Below are 23,964 nucleotides of genomic sequence, written 5' to 3'. Positions count from 1 at the left end.
ATTTATTAGTTTTTTTCAAAATTGAGAAATTTTTATATAAAAAATATTGTGTGAAACAATGATCTCAAACAGGAAAACTTGCGGTTATTCTCGCTTCTATACCCGTGCCAATTGTGGCAGCCCTGTATATCGTCTTCTTTCCTTACGTGGGTATGTATCTGAACTTTTATTTATATATTCTGACAGGAATATAGTTTCTTTTTTGCATAATTATTAGACTCAGAACTTTTAAAAAATTTATTAATCTGTTTTTATTTTAAAATCTTGTATTTTTAAACTATTATCAATTTTTTTTCAAAATGGTTAATCTACAAAGGAAAAAAATGCCATGTCATTACTATGTAAATCTACATAATTAATTAAAAAAATTCATGTAATTTTAAATTTTTATAATTATACACTATAAAATTGCCAATTAAACATTGAAGTTTTTAACCCGTTAAGAAACTATTATGTCACTAATGAATATATCATCTAATTAGGAGCAGTCCTAAATTAATTCTCTAACTCTTATTTTTTAAAATAATTCCTAACTCACTCCTATAAAAATATTTATTATTGATTGATAAGTAAATTACGGATTATTTTAGAAGATGAAAGTTTAGTAAATTATTTTAAGGATGGACTGAGGCTAATATGACATTTATAGTTAGCCAAAACTTTGTAGTTTTCAAATTTAATTTTTACAATTTCTACCATGCTATAAAAATTTCAAAATTAATTTTTAAACTTTTTAGTACTTGTCAATTCCATTCACAATTGAGGAAATTGTTATCTCAATACTAGGGATGGCAACGGGTAGGGTACCCGCGAAATTGAGAGTACCCAAATCCGAACCCGATTATATGTAAAATTCCCAAATCCGTCCCAAACCCGTTTAGTATTTTAATTTTAATACCCGTACCCGTTCCAAATCCGTTTAATAATACCCGCACAATACCCGAACCCGACAGAACCCGATTTTTTTACACAAAAAATTTAAATAACACCCAAGGTCATATGCATAGAAGAACAAAAAGATTTTTCCAGAAGAAGAAAAACCAGATCATGGAAGCCACTAAGGTTCATTTGGGTAATGCTAGTTGATATGCTAGGAAATTACTACTTCAGGTTCAGATATTAAGATTTAAGACCAAGCCAGTAACTCTGAAGGAAAAATCAACAAGAAGAAATGAATGAACTACTCATAGAAGTTGCACAGATCAATACCTAAGCCTGTGATGTCAAACAATTAGCCTCCCAGTCAATTTTTGTTACACTAGGTTGAAGAAAAGGAAAAGAGAGAGGAGGCGAGAGGACAAACAGCAAAAAACCAAACAGGCAAACAGCAAAAAACCAAACAGGCAAACAGCAAAAAACCAAACAGAAACATAACAAAATAGCTTCTCAAAGCACAGCCAGACTCAGGTAAAACAAAAAAACACCATATACGGATTTTTTAAAAGCTAACTCTCTAGTCTCTATCCAAATGAAAAAAGCAATTTGCACCAACCCAGAGATAGAGCAAAATCTCATACAAGAAAACTACAAGAACAAAATTAAAAATGCTAATATCGTGCCAATTCAATAATACACAAAGCGCACAAGTGATAAATAAAAAAAAATAAAAAGAAAAAAAACCTCACGAGCAGCTTGCAGACTCTGTATTTTTAGTTTGTGGAATTATTGTTCCTATCTCTGAATGCTTACCCGGTCTTGTTAGAATATCCGTTGTTTGCCTTGGAGCTCTTCAATCAGATGTCGCTGCATGTAACCGGTGTGGGAGTATGAGAATGCGCTCTTATCAATACAGGGACGCGAGAGGAATTCCTTGAAGGTAGTACTCAAGGGATGGGGAAATCCCTAACTGGGGAGGGAGAAGATTTATGGTCGTTGGGGAGACAAAGGAGACATCGCCGGTGTCGGGGCTGCCGGCAGTGAAGTGGGAGAGAGAGTCGATCGGAAATAATGGGAAGGGAAGCGGGGGAGAGAGGCGCCGACAGAGAGAGGGAAGCGTATGAAGTGAAACGAAAAAAGAAAATTTAGGAATTAGGGTTAGTTTTGTTAGTATAGCTAACCGGGTTCAGGTAACGGGTATCCGATCACCTAATTCCGAACCCTACCCGAATCCGAGACGGGTAAAAATGTTCAAATCCGAATCCGCCCAAATCCGTTTTGTAAAAACCCAAATCCGTCCTAATAGGATTTGGGCGGATCGGGTACCCGTGAAAACCCGCCCGCTTGCCATCCCTACTCAATACTATCTAAGCGACATGCCAACATTAGTCACAGTCAATTTTTTAAATCATTTTATAGACTTTTATATTCTAAAATAATATATAATTCACTCCCCAATCAATATTTAATATTTAATATTTTATAAAAAGAAATTTGAGAAATACAATAATTACATAAAATAAGTCATGAGCTATTATCATAACATAGAGTCATGTGGTAAGAGTCTAATAAGCCAATACGCGGTTTCAACGATGAAAAATAAAACCCCAACACTATAACATCCGATTATTTATTAAGACTCGCCTCTCTTTAAGAGAACGAGTTTTCACATAAAGTTACCGTTAGCAGGTATAATCCAGCAAATCTCTATTACGCCTGTAATCATGGGATTTCCGATCAATTAATCAGTGGGTTCTCTTATCAATTAGCTGGCACCCATCGGATTTTTAAAAAATACTATAGTTAACTCCATTTTCTAATAATATAAAAACTAATAATCACAGAGACAAAAATGCACAATTTCTACGCAACTACTCTTGAATTCTAAATAATTTCTTACATTCACCTTTTTTTCAATTTACTGACTTGAGCGTCGGAGTGACTGCCGTAGGCGCTAACCACTTCACATTCTTTTTATTGCAGATTGACCAATCACAGCATAATTTCATTTCAGCCACATCATTTGGTTCCATTGCCGGAAACTCCATTAAATTATCTCTATTTATTTGGATTAAAATCGGTCTCTTATCCCCTTTCTCTTAAAAAGAAAACTTTCTTCTCTCTCTCTTAATGGCCGACGGGTCATGAGCTGCTGCTAAGGTTGCTACCAATGAGGGCGCTATCATTTTTTTTGCTCCTGGCAGTGGATAAGACACACCCTTTATGGTCAATAAAGCAGATCTTAACAATCTGAACTACGAGAAAATACTTCAATATAGCAAAAGGTTGCAGGCTACTCTTGAGCAATACAAAGCTTAAGAAGAGGCATCATTTATGGTTTCTAGGTTAAGGGAGGACGCTTCTATTAATATCCCAAGGACTCTGATAGAAGCGATCCAAGCACAGTCTAAAGGGAAGGCCAAACTGGAGGATGAAGAGTCATCGGATGAGGCTCCGAAGAACATCAGTTGGAAGCCGGTTTAGGCCATGCAAAGGTATAAGAAGGAGTAGGAGGAGGACTATGGCATGGACGATGCCTTGCTCCTGTCAGAAGAGATCTTAACAAAAACTTTTCCAACCAAGTTCAAGTTGCTAAGCTTAGACAAATATGATGGAACAATAGATCCTATAAGTCACCTAGCGATCTTTAGGACGACCATGCAGCTTCATGATGTCAACGACTTCGTGTTGTGTCGAATGTTTCTGTCAAAACTCATAAGTTTGGCTCAGAAATGGTACCAACATCTGAGCTCAGGTTCAATTCAAAACTTTACATAATTTGCTACGTAATTTAAATCTAGGTTTATTACTTACATACATCCTAAAAAGTTCTTCTCTGACTTGCGGAAGGTCCGCCAAGGAGAGGGCGAGTCTTTAAGGAGCTTTATTTCACGGTTTAATGCAGAAGCAATACATGTGAAGGAATTAAATCATGAAATAACATTTGAAGCATTGAAAAAAAGAACACGCAATGTTAAGTTCATGGATTTCCTAATCAAGAACCAAGCCGTTACGTACCAAAAACTAATGAAAAGATCCCAAAAGTACATCAGGCTGGATGATGAAGTCCAAGCATTAAGAGAAGACAAAAGGACGAGTCAAAAGCAAAATCAAAAGCCAGAGAGGTGAGGATATGAAGGAGACCATAAAAGTTACCCAGTCTCGCAAAGAAGGGATGACCAAAATAAGTATAAGAACTATACTCCATTGAATGACTCATGAACACGTATTCTAATGTGGATCAGGAAAAATGATAAGAAGGTAAGGTGGTCTCCCAAGCTTAACCCTGAGAGAGCCGAAAAGTGAGAAAGGACCAAGTTCTGCCGATCGAGAGGTTAATAAGGGACGACACACTTTAAAAGTTTGCCAAAAAGAGTAAGGAAGAGAGGAGATTTGAACTCAAGATAACAACTCACGAAACCACCCTTGATAGTGAACCTGTAGGGGCTATTCATATAATTGCAGAAGAACCAGATATGGTAAGGAAAAAAGATAAATGAGTCGCCGAATATATCTTGAATTTTCAACAGTAGAGTTAGATCATGCATCTTTAATGTAGGAGACTTAGTCCTTGAAAGAACAGATGTAACAGGCGGTAATGCCAGGTCTGGTAAGTTGGACGAAAATTGAAAAGGACCATTTAGGTTCTCGAAGGTTATTCATCCAGGGTCTTAAAGGCTGGCCAAGTTTGATGGCCGAGTTATTTTCCACTCTTGAAATATGTTTAATCTGAGAAAATTTTATCAATAATAGTTAATGATGTATTTTTTTCATGTGTTGTGTTATTCAGTGATAAGGAACAATAGGGTTGCCTTATTCAAAAAAGATTAAAGAGCATTCATCAAAGGCCATAAGGTAGGTTTTGCCATGCCACAATCCAGATGTTAGTCTTGCTGAATAAGGTATCTTATGCTTGTTCACAAGGTAAGTTCCACTAGACCACAATCCGGGTGTTAGTCCCACTAAACAAGGCATCTTATGCCATGGCATAAAATAGGTTCTGCCAGACCATAATCTGGGTATTAATCCCACTAAACAAGACATTTTATGCCAGGCCATAAGACGGGTTCCACCAAGCCATAATCCGGGTGTTAATCCCGCTAAACAAGGCATCGTATGCCAGACCACAAGACGAGTTTCGTCAGGCCATAATCCAGGTGTTAGTCCCCCTAAATAAGGCATCTTATGCCACGCCACAAGTCAGGTTCCACTGGACCATAATCTAGGTATTAGTCCCGCTAAATAAGACATCTTATGCTAGGCCACAAGGCGGGTTTCGCCAGGCAATAATCCGGGTGTTAGTCTCACTAAACAAGGCATCTTATGCCAGACCACAAGGCGGGTTCCACCAAGCCATAATCCAGGTCTTAGTCCCGCTAAACAAGACATCTTATGCCAAGCCACAAGCGGGTTCCGCCAAGCCATAATTCGGGTGTTAGTCTCGCTAAACAGACATCTTATGCCCGACCATAAGGCAAGTGTTAGCTAGGCCGTTTGATTGGGTATTAGTTCCACTTCATAAGAAGTCTTTAAGGCATTTTATGCCAAAGCCACAAGGCAGGTATCTATCAGGCCACATGACTAGGTATTACACCTAGTTCATAAGAAATTTCTAAGGCATTTTATGCCACAGTCACAAGGCGAGTATCTGTTAGGCTCAATGACCGAATGTTAGTCCTGCTAACTAAGGTACTTTATGCCATAGCCACAAGGCGGGTATATGCCAGGCACATGTCCGGGTATTAGTCCCATATTTATAAAAATTAACTAAGGCATTTTATGCCAGGTTACAAGATGGGTATCTGTCAGGCCACGCAACCAGGTGTTAACTCCGCTTCGCAAAAAGTTTCTAAGACATTTTATGCTCAGGTCATAAGACAAGTATTAGTCAGGCCATATGCCCAGGCCATAAGGCGAGTGTTAGCCAAGCCACGGGATGGGGTGTTAGTCTCGTTTCACAAAAAAACTTCTAAAGCATTTTTATGCCCAGGCTACAAGGCGGGTATCCAGGTGTTGGTCTAATTCTGCAAAATTTTCCAAATTATTTATTTTATGGCCATTAGATAGGCCAGTGACCGAGTATCATTGTTAGAAAACCCAGAAATTACTGCAATCCAATACACGCAGCGGAAAAAATAAAGATCTCTAGTTTCCTTCACAGGATCCGAGCGCTTCGTTTATTTCAAAAGGAAGGATAAGAGACTAACCTGTTAGACTTGACGAGAAGATACTATTTCGGACTGATGGTGCTGCCTTTTCAACGAACATCCTCTATGGTATCCACACGAATGTCTTTTATCCTTCTAGAGTGCTAGCTCTCTCAAGATGGATAAACTATATGCTCCCCAATATGTAATTTGAAATGATTTCTCTTGAAAACGTTACTCCCACTTCGCAGAAGGAGTTTTTATATATTTTAAGTCTTTTTATTTTTCCACACTTCTTTTCGTAAAAGAGTTTTGTTCATAATCAACTATCACAATCTTGCAGATAGTCAAATATCTTACGTGATAGTTTGTTTTGATAAGGAAAATCGAAAAATCTTTTATTTGTAATAGTTACAGATAGACTGCAAATCTTTTAAATATTATTATCTTATAATAATAATTAATATTAATAATAATATCTTTATTATTATTAATCATATTAATGGGCTTTTAGCCCATTAATATGATATATCACATCAACACCGTTCTTTTGTGTGTGACCCAATAAGCTCATATTAATTGTCAATAGACTCTGTCCTACAAGACCCATAAATCATAAGCGGCCTCTAGCAAGACATTATAACTACCCAACTAATATGAGGATCGACAGTCGATAAAGCCTAATAAATAGAACATGTATTAATCTCTTTGTCACACGATATCTAGTTTGAACATAAGTCATGGTCAATGTCAAACTTATAATGTTCAAACTTGTGATTTCTCGATCTCTAAGTAGACTGATAAAATCAACTGATATTGATCACACTATCAATTTATTTGAGCACGACTATACGTTTTTCAGTCTCACTTATCGAGGGGTCCAGAAGATATCTCTCTCAAAGAGAGAGACAAATTCTATCTTGATTGTCCAATATCCTCTACATAATTTCTATTATGCTCAATCATAACCTTTATGATTGTTCGATTAAAGATAATGTTTGGTTATGTCAAAACATAACAGTCCTTATGTTGGAAAGTATGACAATCTCAAGTCATAGGATTAAGACATAATTATTTTGAGATTCACTTATGACAATAACTCATGTAGTGATGTCAATGCGGGTCCATCCAATACTTTGTTCTCTAACAAGTATCTATGATTATTAAATTATATCAACATATACGTAATAATCTCATGATTATCAATCAATAATCATACTAGTTATATTTTATTATTATCAACATAATAATAAGTAATCAGGGATGTTAATCATTATTATGCAACATGCAAACAAATAATAATGATAATAAAACCTCTTTTATTAATAACCAAAATGACATACAAAAAGGTAAAAGATAATGGCCTAGGGCAAATACACTAACAGTCATGTCCGTTTAGCAAGCCTGCTTTAATCATTTGTTAGTAGTGGCAATGTGTACCAGTTTCTTTGGTTGGGTGTTAACCCCTTAGCCCATTTTCTAATGATTATTTAAGTCTTGTTTGGAAGAGGGTCATAGATGAGTACTGATCATACAATCACTTGATAAAAATAATGGCAAGAAACGAGAGGATATACTTTTATTACATCTCAAAAGATTACATGGGAGAAAGGATATATTCAGTTTCCTCCTCCCGAGTCTCTATTATATTTACATTTTCTACATCTATTACATTTTTTGCAGAGACTCGGTCGGTGTCTTCAATCCTCTTCTCCTCTTGCTCGTCCTTGCCCTCCTTCTCTAGGAAGATGTCATTTATCCAAGCAAAGTCCTCATAAGAAAACCGCTTCACCAACTCCTTTTTGACCGAGTCTTGGCCCTCAACGAATATTTCCCCTCCCTGGGCTATCGTCTCTTGAAGTTCTGCTTCTAGTTCAGCGATCCTGGTACAGGCAGCCCGATTCTCCTCAACCTGAGATTGCAGCTCCTGGACTTGGTGCTGAAGTATGGCCACTTGATCCTCGGCCATCTTTGTCCGATTCTCGAGGATTGATTTTGAAGCATTTGCCTAGTCTAGGTCCACCTGGAGCTTGTCTATAAACTCCAACGTCTCTTTCATAGTCCTTTCCACTTCATCAACCCGAGCCTTCAGCCTCGAGCACTCTTCTTGTAGGAACCTTTGTCCATCTCCTGTGCCCCAAAATCTCGCCTTAGAGTCTTGTCTCGCTCCTTGGCCATGTATGCGCAAAGAGCGCTCTCCATCGCGGAGTGGATGATATTGTGGTAGAGATCGTCTATCTCGACAACATTCAAGCAATGACAATCTCTAAGCCGTAGGGCATTCTTAGCTATCAAAATAGACAATTGGGGCTCCTGGAGAAGAGAGGTTGTCCGAGTCAGTGCCAAGTTCTGGATGCTTTGAGGCCACGAGATTTCCGCTTCAGCCTCTCCTTGTGAAGTTATGGCTTGGGCAAGAACTGCTTCAAGTTTGCCCCTTGTGGAAGACTCGAGTTGAGTGGAGGTTGGTTTCTCGGTTGTAGGGGGAACAGAGGGAGAAAGAAGAGTGATAATCTCCTCGGCACAACGAGTATGCTTAGGCGAAGGCGCGGTCTCTCTAGCAACAGCCTTGCCTTTTCGGGCAGCACGGGCAGCCTCAGTGAATTTGGCTTCTGATTCGGCCATATTTGCATAGTACAAAAAGTGAATAACTAAGGCAGTTTGAAATACAAAAAGGGTTGGAAAGAGAAATACCATGATCACTAGCCAGAGAGATGCTTTTCTCAAGGCAGGGAAGACTGGGCGAGTGAAGACCCTGAGCCTGGCTCGCCTAGAGTTAGCTTTGGTAAGACAAAATGATGTTCCTCATTACCTTGAGGATCTCTATCTTCTGGGACTTGGCCATCGTTTGGAGGGAGTCTGAAGCCTCTTTTTCAATTCTCCATGGCTGGACCCCATTCTTTCTCAGCTCCACAAACATGTTCCAGCTAGTATGGAGGGGACCAAAACCCTCGGACATCCGATGGCAGAGAATAAAGAATTTGTTCTTCCATTGCTTTAGCGACGAAGGTATCCAGTCAGACAGTATCTAGCATTTTGTCCCACTGAAAAACTAGAACTCTTCATTTTTTCAAGTACCCAGTTGGTACAGTTGAGAGAAGAGGGCTATGCTCCACTCAGTGTAGTTATTGAAATAAATGAACCAGAAAGCCACCAAAATTCTCCAGTGATTGGGGTGCAACTGGGCAACTAAAAGCTTATGGAATCGAAGGTCCTCAATGAAAAATGGGTCCATAGGGTACTGAAGACCCGCCTTCAGCTACTCTTTGTAGGCTATGATGGTATCCTCTGTAGGGACCTGGTCATCTATGCAAACACTTGGGGATAAAGTAAAGACGCGAAAGATTTCTCGAGAGATGTGGTATTTGTCGTGAAGACGAACTATATCGCTCTCCGTTAGTATGGAAGAGATGTCACTGATCAGACTGCCTTCGCCTTCATGGACCACCCTCAGTGGAATTGGACCATCGGAGAAGGAGCTTGAGGCAGAACTTCCACTAGAAGTAGAAGAAGAAGTGTTCCTATTCATTGCTATGAAAATAAAAGTGAATAAGGATTACATTATGTGTGCGAATAAGAGAAGTGGTCAAGACTTTTCTAAAGCACAGAAGTTAGTTGTAAGCAAAAGTGATATCTGGAGGAGAAGTAGGGTTTTTATATGACGGTTTTGATGGCAGGTTTTGAATGTGGCTCGAAGAACAAAACAGTCATCATTTATGGATAGGAGCAAACAAAGCAACATGAGTAGGAAAATGCCAATCTAAATGAGCCACGTGCCCTAGATCGTGAAGAAAACTGTCACCTTCGAATCTGTAGAATTGATCACCAGCGGGGGACCTCTGATGTAACACAACAATTGTCCAAAATAAGTTATGAGCTAAATTGTCCAAAATAAATTATGAGCTATCATCATAAGACAGAGTCACGTGGCAAGAGTTTGATAAGCTAATACGTGGTCCCACCAGTGGAAAGGAAAATTTGGACACCATAGCACCCGCTTCTTCATTAAGACTCGTCCTCCCTTGAAGAGGACGACTCTTCACATAAAGTTACCGTTAGCAGACATAATCCAGTAAATTCTCATCATGCCTATAATCATAGAATCCCAAATTAATTTGCCGGTGGTTCCCTTATCAATTAGCCGGCATCCGCCGAATTTTTAAAAAATACTACAGTTAGCTCCATCTTCTTAATATAAAAGCTAATAATCGTAGAGATAAACGTACATAATTCCTACACAACTACTCTTTAATTCTAAACAATTCCTTATATTCGCCATTTTTTTCAATTTACTGACTTGAGCGTTGGAATGACTGCCGTAGACGCTAATCACCTCACGTTTTCTTTCTTGCAATTTGACCAATTGCAGCACAGTTTCATTTCGGCTATATTAAAATTGAAAGATTATTTTAGAAAATAAGAATCTGGAAATTAGTTTATTAGTTGGCTGAGAAAATCGCATGATTACATTTTATCGATATGACTGAGGCTAATAACTTTCTCAAAAGTGGGCTAGATTTGACAAAGGTTAAAACATTTAAAAATTAATTAGCCATTTTTATAGTATGTAGAGAATTCTAAAAATTTAAAAAATAAAGTGTTTGAGCAGTATTTCAGGATTAACAATTTTATTAGCAGTGATATATATACACAAATTACACTACATTTTAGGATTTATACAATAGTAGTATAGCAGTGGTTATAAATTTATTATTTTAATACTATTAAGACAATAATTTGATAATAATTTAAAATTATTATAAAAAATTTAATTTTTCATCATATAATAATATATTTTAATAAATAATTTATTTTATTTTCAATAAAATCATAATTTTAGTAGTGCTTTTATCTATTAGGAAAAAAATAAATAAACTATGGCCTTATATTATAGCAGTAGAGATAGATGTGGCAAATTTTAAATCGTTGATGTTGAATTATGACTACCGCTTAAATATATAATACCGCTTAAATATATAATACAATAATGTTCGACAGTTGCTGCTGAGACCTATTTTTATAGTAGTGTTAAAATGGTAAAATTCAAAATTTACATGATTTTTTTAATGATTATCTCTTTTATTTACCCGTATTTGTCCGATTTTATACTTGATTAATGGCCTATTGAGAGAGACTCATTTGAGGCATTAATGAACAGTTACAAGTGGACTTGAAGATATCCATTACTGCAATTTGAATAGATTCAGGACAAGGTTCATTCTTGGATTTGCTCTCTTCATGGGTCTCTCCATGAATCAGTACTTCAATACATATGATGTATTTTCTGGTCAGCCCCTTCCTAATGCTAGCTCCTCCTGGGTGAGTGATGTAGTCTTTCAAATAGTAGTAGCTGCTCCTGCTAATAAGGATTCCCAACACTAACGAATTTGTTCCATTTTCAATTCTCTTGGCTTTCAGTTCAAAAATTTAATGCAAGTGATTTTCTCATCCCCACCAACAACTGCAACTATTTTTGCTTCCCTTTTTGATCTTATCCTTCCTAGACCCTCCGATGAAGAAGGAGAGGAGAAACAAGAAGAGGTGAAAAAAAAAGAGGGGGAGCCGCCACCAAAACAGAAAAAGCCTGATCAGAAGCCGGTGGAGACTCCACCGGTGGAGACTCCATCAGAGGTAAGGGGCACAACAATCCCAGAGCCACAAACGTCATTGCCACTGTTGGAGGAGGAGGTGATGGAGCGGCCATTAGCGGAGGAAATGAAGTCTTTTATTGATGGAAATCATTCAGCGAGGTCTGTCTTGAAGAAACTATTCTCGCAAAAACATCTAATTCACTTAGCAAGTGAAGGAGTATCAGGTGATTTAGATTTATCAAATAAATAATTATTACTTATTAATTGTAATTGATATAGACTCATTTATTTTATTTGTTGCAGGACAAGTCACCGAACAGCAGTAGAAGCCTGACGTAGAAAGATTATCTTATTTAAAACAAGTAAATAAGTCTAGATCTCGTGAGATTTTTCTCTAAAAATTCAAAACTAAAAATACTCAAATTAAACATTTTAGGAAAAAATTTCAGGATAATTTTTTAGGGTTTTACTATTTAAAGCACTCTTTTTTACATCAGTCACCATCCTCTCTTCTTTGTCAAATTTCTTTCTTCTCAGTGTTTCTTATAGCCATATTTGGTTAATTTCTCTAGTTTTAGTTGAAAATAGACTGAAATTTCAATTCTTTCAAAAATTGAGATCTAAATTTTATCATTCACCTTTATTATTATTATTATTATTATTATTATTATTATTATTATTATTATTAATCAATAGGATTCATTTATCATATTTTCAAGATAATATATTGTTAGTTTGAATGACTTTAATCCGTAATTGCTTAAACTATTCAACAATAGGTAATAATTAGTATAACCCACTAAAGAATTACATGATCTAACTTAAACTAACCACAAGTTTGGTTTATTGATTAGAATTGAATATCTAAGACGGTTAAATTAAATCTAATAGATATTTTTTTGGGTTATTTATTGACTAAAGTTAATTAGTGAATATTTTTTAATTAATTTACACTTAACGAAATATTAGTTATGAGAAGAGTTTCTTATAACTAGAATTAATTTGTTGAAATAAATTATCAATTTTCACAATTCTTAGAATGTGTGTGCTAGATTTTGGCGGTTCTTGGACGCAGCATCTACCCTTGGTAGAGTTTGCCTACAATAACAGCCATCATGCTAGCATAGAGATGACCCCATATGAAGCTTTGTATGGAAGGAAGTGCAGGTCGCCTGTCTGTTGGGAAGAAATTGGAGAAAAGGCCTTGGCAGAGCCTGAGCTAGTAGAGATCACCAGCAGAGTGGTGCCCATAATCAGAGAAATGATCAAGACTACTGCAAGCAGGCAGAAGAGTTATGCGGACATTCGCAGAAGGCTAGTGGAGTTTCAGGAGGGGGATTTGGTATTGCTCAAAGTGTCTCCAATGAAAGGGGTGATTCGATTCGGGAAGAAAGGTAAGTTAGCTCCACGGTACATCGGACCCTTTGAAATCTTGCAAAAGATTGAGAATGTATCGTATAAGCTGGACTTACCTGCTTCTATGGAAAGAATCCATCCGATTTTTCATGTTTCTATGTTAAGGAAGTTTGTGTCAGATCCGGGCAAGGTTCTTAGTGAGCCTGATGTGGAGATCCAAGAGGATCTCACTTATGTTGAGCAGTCAGTGCGGATCATAGACACTCAGATCAGAAAGCTAAGGAACAAGGAAATCCCGATGGTGATGGTCTTTTGGAATCACCACAACATCGAGGGGTGTACCTGGGAGACACGGGAGTCCATGCTCCAGCAATATCCTCATCTCTTCTAAGGTAAGTTTTATGTGTTTTGTATGTATGTTGATGTTTGATGCTATGCATGTGTTTGTTGGTGAACATTCGAGGACGAATGTTCTTAAGGGGGGAAGAATGTAATACCCAGCTAGACTCCGGTATAGAAATTCCTACGGTCCGGTGGAATCTCGAATGTCGAAAACCTCTAGAAGGGTAAAATCATGTTTTTGTAAAATGTTTTAAAGTATTTTATAATTTTAAGTAAGAAAGAAATTGAGTTTTGAATGGAAAAGACCAAGGAGACATTTCCAGGTTCGGCCGCCGAACCTCAAGTTCGGCCGCCGAACGTGGGATGGTTTAGGGCGCATATTAGGCTTCCGAAAGTTTCAAAGGTTCGGCCGCCGAACCTCATGTTCAGCCGCCGAACTTGCATGATTTTTGGAGGCACCTTAGACTGTCGAAAGGTAGTCTGGCAGCCCCTATATAAGGGCTCCATGGCCGAAACGGGCGAGTTTTCTCCCCATTTTCAGCCATGGTAAGTTCCTGCTCTCCCACGGTTGATCTTTGACAATGATTGCAAGCATTAAAAAAATAAAAAGTTATATAAGTGGGACAGCAAATGAGATCATAAAAAAGAGTATGGATGCAATTTCACAAATTACATAAAAAAAAGCAATAAATAGAGTTGGTTAAAAAATAAAAAAAATAAAAAAAAAAATGTTTCGAAGAGAAAAGCAAGCAAAAATAAACATTTGCAAAGACAAAATTAACACTATTCGTATAGTATTGTAATTTAAAATTGAGTTTTATTTTTTATATATATATTATAGGACATTAAGTTCTATTAAAACAAGAAACCATTACTAGTAATATATGATTTGAGTTTTTTTTTAAAAATAAATAATTGATGAAAAATTATATTAAAAATAAGATAAAATTAAATAAAATTATAATAGTAAATTTATATATTGATTATACTAATAAATAAATAAAAATGATGAGAGGGTAGAAGTAGTTTAAAAACTGAAATGTGGTAAATGATAGACAGAAATATCATTAATGTTAAAAATTCATAAACAAATTAAAATATTTATTACGGCAAAGACTCAAGAATGGAAGTGTTTATCACTCATTGTAAAACTTTAAAAAAAATTATAGAAAAATAGAAAAGTAAAAGCTAAAATGCGCACATATTTTCTTTATTGAGAAATTTGTATTTATGTTATTAATATATATATATATATATATATATATATATATATATATATATATATATATTAACAAAATTATTATTTGTAATTTGTTTAAAAATTATCTATATTTTAAAATTTATATCCTTCATTCAACATAAATAATTTTACAAAAGAAAAATTAAAATAAAATCTTGCAAATAATGCTTAATAATTTTATCTTTATACATAGTGAAATTTTTTAAAATTAAAAAGAATTAAATTTTATAATTGGAGACAATTTTCAAATAACAAAATGTCATTAAATTTTTTAATTCAGTATAGCGTTCTTTTATGTTTTTTTTTTTTAATTTTATAATATTAATTTTATACTAATTTGTTAATATATATTAAATAATATTATTTTAAAATATTTTAAAATTTTAGTATGTAGTCATTTAGATTATCCAATATTTGAATAATTAAAATGACATAAAATTTTATAATATGTAATTTTTCCTATTTACAATTTATAGGATGGCCATGAATACTGATATTAATGGGTGAATTTGTATTAGGATGAAATCAGAAAAAATCAATTTAACTAAATTAATTTAAAATTTTAGTTCAATTTGTTTAATTTTTAATTTTAAAAATTTTAATTATTTTAATTCAATTTTAATAAAAAATAAAAAAATAAAATCAAACTAATTAATGATAATAGTATATTATTATATAAAATTACATCATAATTAAAACTGAAATATTTTATTTAAATTTTAAAATACTAAAAATAAAATCTAAAAAATAAAAATTCTATTAAAAAGTCTAACCAATCAAATTCGAATATTTTATTTTATTTTTATTCAAAATTGATTCAATTTGATATTTATAAATATTAAAATTTTAATTTTTAATTTATTTAATTCAATTTAATTTAAAATCGAATCCATCTAATGCTACTCTAAATTTATTTTAGATTTAAGTATCAATAAAATTCAAGTTTGCTCTTCAACTTTTTGTGGAAGTTCAAATAAAACAATTAAAATTTTTTTTAATTAACCATAAGTTTATTTTTTTTGTTATGCTCACTTGCAAAAGCAACAAGCCCAAAAAGAAACATTCACACAAGATTCACACAACTATACAATAATAAAGAAAACTCTCTTTTAAGAAAAAAAATGTTATAAATCAAATAAAACAAAAATAAAACTATTAGAGATTAATAGTTAGATTAGTTGTGAAATGTAAAATAATAAAAAATACAAGTAAATTAATAATATTGAAAAAATACAATTAATTGTCATCAATTCAATACTAAACATTAGGACCACTTATTTAACCTTTAAATACTAATACAAATTATAAGTAGTTATTCAATAATAAATAAAAATTAATATTTTAATTTAATATAAACACTATACACCGCCAATAAATACTATTATCGAACACCATTAAACTTTCAGTATTATAATTTCAAGTGATTTTATATTTTTTTAGAAATTACTTTTTTCACTTTTTTTTTTTGTAGAGGTTTAAACTATGCATGAGACGGATACAAGGAGCAAGTATTATTGGGTCCTTCCTCCAAATCATCATTAGTTTCTCTGGTCTCGGAGTGATCTTCGCAAGGTATAATAAAAGTATTGATCTTAATAATTTTTAAAAATTTATGACTAATCTTACACTATGATTTTGTTGTTCGCAAGCAGTTGGTTTTCCATGTTTGGAAATCAGAAAAAAATATAGGTAGGCGAATGGGCGTCACAATCTCCATCGCATTTGCATGGGCCGCTGCACACATTATGACTCTTTCAGGTATACATGATAATACATCTCAACAAAGACAAACCAGCTGTCGTACTTATCGTACTGGCCTCATTAGCGCTGCACGTTGGTGAGTTTAACGGAAAATATTTTATACCTTTGTTTGGAACCAAACGTCTAATTTTTTTTAAAAAAATTTAAAAGAAATAAATTATTTTTTTAAATTCTTATGTTTGACAAAATTGATAATCTAATAATTTAATTTTTTTAAAAATTAATTTTAAATTAAAAATAAATCTTACTAAAATTATGAAAAATAATTAACACTTCTAATAAGACCAATGAATTTTATTTAACATACAAAAAATAATTATTGATTTTAATGGTAATTTATATTTTTTAGAACTATATAATTCATAAATATTTAATGGTAATTTATATAATTCCTTTTTTTTTAAATAAAATCATTTTCTATTTTTAGATTTATTTTTATTAATAAATTTTAATATTATTTTTTTTTATAAATTTAATGATAAAATTTACCGATAGATTATACACTATAGAGAAAAAATAAAATAAAAATAGAGAAGGCCTAAAAAGGAGAAATAATAGAAAAAAAAGAAGAAAGTAATAGAAAAGAAATTATAGAGAGAAATAAAGAAAATAAGAGAAAAGAGAAGAGAATAAGAGAAAAAAAATGAAAAAAAAAAAAAGAAAATGAGAGAAAATAATTGAAAAGAAAAAAAATAAAAGGTAAAAAAGGATAATAATAAAAAAAATGATAGAATGAACAAAATAATGAAAAAAAGAAGTTGCGGTGATATATTTATAAACTTAAATTTTTAAGAATTTAATAATAGATTTATAATTTATTGCTAAATTTAAAAATATGGTGTTTTTTTTTTCTATTAAGAATTACTATTGAATTTAAAATTTATTGGTATCAATCACTCAGTGTTATTTTTTTTATTAAATCCATTTCAGCAACTAATTTTCATAAGTAATGTCAGCCGTTTTCTGAGGATAGTTTTCTCGAAAAATTATCATTAAATCTTTATATATTATTAAAATTAATTATATAATTTTTATTTATTTAAATTTTAATTAAAATTTTTAATATTTTATAAAATTAAATTCTTTAATTATTAGTGTAGAAATAAAATTAATAAATTTATTTTAACCTTTATGTTTATAATTTTAAGTTCATATATAATATTGACAATGAATTGTTAATTTGTATTTTTTAATCCGTATAATTTTAATTATTTATATTATTTATTAATTTTAATAAATTCAATAGATTTAAATTATTAAATATATAATTATATAAAATTAATTATTATTAAATTCATGTAATTTTAACTATTCATATTATTTAGATCATATAATTTTAATTATTTATATTATTTATTAATATTAATCAAATACAATAAAATTAAATTATTAAATATATAATTATATAAAATTAATTTTTAGTACGATTTCAATTGAATACAATTAAAATTCAGAGAATTATAATTTTATATTTAATAATTTAAATTTATTAAATTTAATTAAAATTAATAAATATTATAAATGATTAAAATTATACAAATTAAATAATATAAATAGTTAAAATTACATGAACTTAAAAATATAAATATAAATGTTCAAATAAGTTTATTAAATTTTTTTATTATTAAGAATGTGATATTGCTTATAAAAACGCCAAATAAATTAGTGTTTTCAATATTTTTTAAAAATATAAACTTAATTAGTATTTTTTAGAATAGATATTAATTTTATAAATTATTTTAATTTCACATCACGTTGATAAATAATTTTAAAAAATTATTATTTTAATAATTATTCCTATCTTTTGCGCCCTTATATATAAAATATATTATTTAAAATAATAGTATTTGGAGCCTAATAATCAGTAAAATAAAAACATAAAATAAATCAAACCTCAATAGTGGCAACCACAGAAGCCGCCATCATTAAAAATGCATCGCCAACTTCAAAAGTGGGGTATCCCCATTGAAATGGATTTATCATTTGTATATTTATCCTGCATATATTTCAGTAAATATTTAGATATTTTTTATGAAAATTAATTTATATTTACAAAATATTTTTTCTTTATATATATTAAAATAAATATTTAGATATTTTGAAACCATTCATTTATTGAAAATAATTTATATTTAAAAAATATTTTTAAAATATAAAATATATTTAAAATTTTTTTTTATTTCTGCTTCAATTTTAATTTTATTGCTCGGAAAAAATTTACTCTCACTATATTTATTATAAATTTAAAATACAAATATGCGAATCTTATATAATTTTTATATAAAAAAATCTACAATTTTATATTTTTAAAATACTCTATTTATGCAGTCTGTTGCTTCATTTTGTACCTCATCAAGACATCAGGGTGAAATTCGTGTATCTCCTCCTACATCCGATCATCCAAAGGTAGCATGTACTGTCTTTGTCCATTATTGTCAATTACAAGTGGTAAATGGGTCAAATTTTAATTATATTAAATCCTGTGGAGCATTTTAATTTTTGTTTCTCTGAAAAATTCAAATTTTTTAATAAATTATTATAAAAAAATTTCACATACAATTTTATTTAATTTTTTAATCAAATTAAAATTTAATAAATTAACCCCGAATTTCACATGCCATTCAACCTTTATTTTGCATGAATTAAAATAAAATTACAAAGTGGCTTTAATTCGAATTTTCTTAATTTATATTTGGCACCTAAATTATCATTATTTCTGCACATAGCCATTTTACATAAATTGGAACGAAATGATTTCAAATCGGCATGCCCATTTCTTCCCCATGTTATTTTCTGCAGTCTGCTCAAAGTTCTTTTCGCTTAGAAGGAGTAGAGAGTGCCCTGCCGATTAAACCAAGTATCCTCCGCAATGCAATCGGCTTCCAGGTAATAACTCATGATACGATTTATTTTGCAAAAAAAAAAAAATAATTAGAATTTTTTATCTAATAAATATTTTTTTTAAAAAATAGATCTCTTTAACAAGATTTTTATATTCAAAATAAGTGAAAATGAAGGATGCATAAAATAATAGATATCTATATCCATCTGCATATATTTCAAAAAGTCTTAATCATTGTTTGTAGACTATGAACATCACTGCTTTTATGGATTTCCAGGGAATTGGAACATTAATTGATGCAGTGTTTGGTGCGGGACTTGGCTCCACCGTTTCAAGGTAATAACTAAACTTTGAACATCCAGAATGCACCTGCTGGTGCACTTGCCAAGTGCACCAGCAGGTGCATTAGCCAACTCATATAAAATTAAAATTAATTAAGAATGCTTGATTATGTAATCCTCATGATAATGCAGAAAAATATTATAAATATTATTTATATCTAAATAAAAAAAATATATCACAATAATTCATTGAACATATCAATTTAATGAAAAGAGAAGTTCAACAGAAGAGAAAGTGTCTTTCTTCACATTAGCAACAATTAAATTTATTAATTTAGAGGAAACCTGAACCAAGAAATAAGGTGATAGTGATCAAACTCATACTCATAAATTATAATTAAGATAAAAATCAAATCTATCCACTTCCTGAGACTGACTTGGATTGATAAAAATTCTGTCACCTTCTTATCCTCTATACCCACCATCCACATAAAAAAAAGGAAAGTTTCAGTAGAAAAGCAAACCTATATGTTCATCAAATTAATCATCTCACTCGATCACATGAAGTTTAAAATTTTTAATTTATAATTTTAAAAGAAAAATACTAATTCCATTTTACAATTGGATTTTTAAGTGTTGAACCAATTACTCCATTTCACAGCTCTTCTGCAAAATTTTTACGTAATATATACGAGAGAATAATCATTTCATGAACGCAAAAATAATATGGCGTACCTATTTGGAAAGACAATCAGGACAGTGATGGGAGAGAAACTCAAGATGCAGTGATGGACGGAATAGTGGACTGCCGAGATTGGCGAGAATGGCAATATTGGAGAGAAGGGCTCGCTTGTCGACAGTGATGCTCAGAATGGCGCATCCGTCGACGGTGATGGCGGCGGACGGTGTATGGTGCTGACAGTGAAGGTTACAGTATTTCGACGACGCAAAATCATATTATCAGACAGATTTAGGTTTTCCACAATTTTCAAGAACTCGCCCGATTTAGAATTTCAAATGGGATATTGGGTAGTTGGTTTATAATTCACTAATTAGTCCATTAGTGATTTCAAATGGATATTGTGTATTTGGGTTTATATTTCACTAACAGATTATTAGTCCGTTAATAAAAATAATAAAAATAATATGACGTATAAATATAATATCACTAATTGACGGACTTTGAATCTGCTAATAAATAGGGTGATTATAGTATCACTGATGGATTAAAATAAAATCCGTTCGTGATTTATTACATTCTTGTAGTAGTGATAGTTATAAGAAACAATTAAACATATCATTTTAATCTTTATTTTCTAATAAATTTTCATTTAATGAAGTGCCAAGTATTTTATATATATTTAAATAGTGTTTTTTTCATAATTTAAAAAAAATTTATGCTTTTTTCTTTTTTATTTATTTCTGTGAGTTAATTATGCTTCCTTGCACTTATAGTGAACTTGCAGGTTTATTAGGATTAACAAAGCTGGGCAGTTTCAAGAGTGTGCTTGTAGCAGCAATTTTTCTCCTTATATTTTCCACGCTAGGTAATTAATCTTCATTCTAATCATTTTCGCTCAAACAATATTCTAAATAGGAAACTTTGTTCTATAATATTTTCTGCTGGATAATATTTGTTTAATTTATTTTTCATTTTTATGTTATAATTTAAAAATAAACATATTAATAAATTTATATATAATATTATTAAAATCTAAAAATTGATTTCGTATTTTCAAAAGAAAAAAGATATTTTCATAAAAATTACTATATATATATATATATTATTATTATTGATTAGAAAAATATTTTTAATTTATTAGTTTTTTTCAAAATTGAGAAATTTTTATATAAAAAATATTGTGTGAAACAATGATCTCAAACAGGAAAACTTGCGGTTATTCTCGCTTCTATACCCGTGCCAATTGTGGCAGCCCTGTATATCGTCTTCTTTCCTTACGTGGGTATGTATCTGAACCTTTTACTTTTATATTCTCATAGGAATATAGTTTTTTTTTTTTGAATAATTATTAGATTCCGAATTTTTAGTAAAATTATTAATTTGTTGTTATTTCAAAATCTTGTATTTTTAAATTATTATCATTTTTATTTCAAAATTCTTAATCGTGAAAATGACACGTCATTATTATGAATAATTATATAAAAAATTCATATATTTTTATATTTTTATAATTATATATTGTGAAATTATCAATTAAACATTGAATTTCTTAACCTTTTAAAAAAATTATTATGTCACTAATGAACATACCATCTAATTATATCATATCAGTTACAAGCAATCTTAAATTAATTTTCTAACTCTTATCCTTTAAAATAATTCGTAAATCATTTCTACAAAATATTGTATTTATTATTAGTTGAGAAGTAAATTAGAAATTATTTTAAAACATGGAAGTTTTGTAAATTATTTTAAGGATAGACCCAGACTACTATGACATTTATAGTTAGCCAAAATCTTGTAGTGTTGAAATTTAATTTTTACAATTCTATCGTATTATAAAAATTTCAAATTAATTTTTGAATTTTTTAATACTTGTCAATTCTATTCACAATTGAGGAATGGCCTATTGAGAGAGAGAGACTCATTTGAGGCATTAATGAACAGTTACAAGTGGGCTTGAAGATATCCATTACTGCAATTTGAATAGATTCAGGACAAGGTTCATTCTTGGATTTGCTCTCTTCATGGGTCTCTCCATGAATCAGTATTTCAATACATATGATGTATTTTCTGGTCAGCCCCTTCCTAATGCTAGCTCCTCCTGGGTGAGTGATGTAGTCTTTCAAATGGTAGTAGCTGCTCCTGCTCATAGGGACTCCAACACTAATGAATTTGTTCCATTTTCAATTCTCTTGGTTTTCAGTTCAAAAATTTAATGCAAGTGATTTTCTCATCCCCACCAACAACTGCAACTATTTTTGCTTCCCTTTTTGATCTTATCCTTCCTAGACCCTCCGTTGAAGAAGGAGAGGAGAAAAAAGAAGATGCGAAGGAGCCACCAAAACCGAAAATGCCAGAAAAGCCGAAGGAGACGGAGAAGCCAATAGACGGGGCTAAACCAAAGGTAAGGGTAATGCTACCAATAGTGCCGGCTCCACCAGAGGTAAGGGAAACAACAATCTCAGAGCCACAAAAGTCATTGCCACTGCCCAAGAAGGAGGTGATGGAGCCGCCATTAGCGGAGGATTTGAAGTCTTTTATTGATGAAAATCATTCAGCGAGTTTTGTTTTGAAGAAACTATTCTCATAAAATATAGGTAGCATAGCATAGGTATTTACCAATTCACTTAGCAAGTGAGGTTATTATGTATTAATAGTAATTGATATAAACTCGGTTCTTTATTTATTTATTGCAATACTTGCTATGCATTTCGGTTTTGTTAAAATTTGTTGTCATCCATATCACTAGTATTTCATTTTGTTATATAAAAAATATATGTACATATTCAACATACTTTAATTAAATATTTGGATAAATAAAATATGAATACTATTTATTTGGATAATTTTTATGAATATTATACGAAGATGCAAATGATAGTAAAGATAAATCAAAATCAAAAAGAAAAAAATTTGATTATGTATGATAGTTGAATAGACTTGATCGGATACCGGCTCAAGTTTATGTACAAACCTCTAAACAACAGTAGAAGCATATTTAACGTGAAAAAGTCGGGATTTTTCTATTTAAAACACGCAAATCAGTTTAAATCTCGTGAAATTTCTCTCCAAAAGATCAGAAAACTTTTGTCTTTTCTAGAAAACAAATTGAAAAAGTTATTTCTCTAAAAATACTCAAATTAAACACTTTAGCAAGAAATTTCAAGAAAATTTCTTAAGATTTTGCTATCTAAAACACTCTTTTTGACGGTAGTCACCGTTCTCTCTTTTTGGCTAAATATTTTTATTCTTTTTGTGTTTCCTTACAATCATATTTGGCTAAATTCTTTAGTTTTAGTTGAAAATAGGTTGAAATTTTAATTTTTTTAAAGATCGTGAGATTTAAACTTTATTGTTCATATTTATTCTTTCAATATTTATGCAATTTCAGTTATTATTATTATTATTATTATTATTATTATTATTATTATTATTATTATTATTATTATTAATCAATAGGGTTTATCCTTCATATTTTCAAGGTAATATTTATCAGTATGAATGCTTTAATCCATAATTATTTAAATTATTCAACAATAGATAATAATTAGTGTAATCTACTAAGAAATTACATAATTCATTTTAAACTCACTATAGGGTTTGATTTATTTGTTAGAATTAAATTTTAAGGCAGTTCTTAAATTAAATATAATAAATATTTATTGAGTTGTTTGTTGACTAGAGTTAATCAGTTCTTTGCTTTTTTAATTATCGATGAGAAATTTATAGTGTTAATATCTTGTGAATACGATCCTATTTACCCTCATTAAAATTTATATTTGTTGGTTTTAAATATGTTATTTTTGGTGGCTTGACATATATCATATATAGTTTTTCTTTAACAGA

The 23,964-nt window shown here is 31.3% G+C and overlaps 1 protein-coding gene and 2 long non-coding RNA genes across 3 annotated transcripts; all 3 read left to right on the top strand.

Moving 5' to 3' along the window:
- Positions 1-71: 71 nt before the first annotated feature.
- On the top strand, positions 72-11,599 carry LOC122724870. The gene is made up of 3 exons (XR_006352261.1): positions 72-150; positions 11,179-11,339; positions 11,439-11,599. It is a non-coding gene; the product is annotated as an uncharacterized LOC122724870 (long non-coding RNA).
- A 7,033-nt stretch (positions 11,600-18,632) lies between these two features.
- LOC110624709 (nucleobase-ascorbate transporter 1-like) lies at positions 18,633-20,988 on the top strand. The gene is made up of 4 exons (XM_043960690.1): positions 18,633-18,716; positions 19,110-19,196; positions 19,430-19,488; positions 20,889-20,988. The coding sequence occupies exons 1-4, from the start codon at positions 18,633-18,635 to the stop codon at positions 20,986-20,988; spliced, it is 330 nt and encodes a 109-aa protein (XP_043816625.1).
- Positions 20,989-22,120: 1,132 nt separating this feature from the next.
- Positions 22,121-22,449, top strand: LOC122724891. Its single transcript, XR_006352283.1, has 2 exons — positions 22,121-22,223; positions 22,322-22,449. It is a non-coding gene; the product is annotated as an uncharacterized LOC122724891 (long non-coding RNA).
- The last annotated feature ends 1,515 nt before the right edge of the window (positions 22,450-23,964 follow it).

The sequence above is a fragment of the Manihot esculenta genome, chromosome 10 (assembly GCF_001659605.2).
Source record: "Manihot esculenta cultivar AM560-2 chromosome 10, M.esculenta_v8, whole genome shotgun sequence".
NCBI classification, from domain to species: Eukaryota; Viridiplantae; Streptophyta; class Magnoliopsida; order Malpighiales; family Euphorbiaceae; genus Manihot; species Manihot esculenta.
The sequence above is the reverse complement of the archived record's forward strand: the minus strand, read 5'-3'. Positions and strand labels throughout refer to the sequence as shown.

Coding starts and splice junctions, on each gene's coding strand:
- LOC110624709 (XM_043960690.1), top strand. CDS start 18,633: ATGCAGTCTGTTGCTTCATTTTGTACCTCATCAAGACATCAGGGTGAA. Junction 18,717..19,109: donor CTACATCCGATCATCCAAAG/GTAGCATGTACT, acceptor TATTTTCTGCAG/TCTGCTCAAAGTTCTTTTCG. Junction 19,197..19,429: donor GCAATGCAATCGGCTTCCAG/GTAATAACTCAT, acceptor ATGGATTTCCAG/GGAATTGGAACATTAATTGA.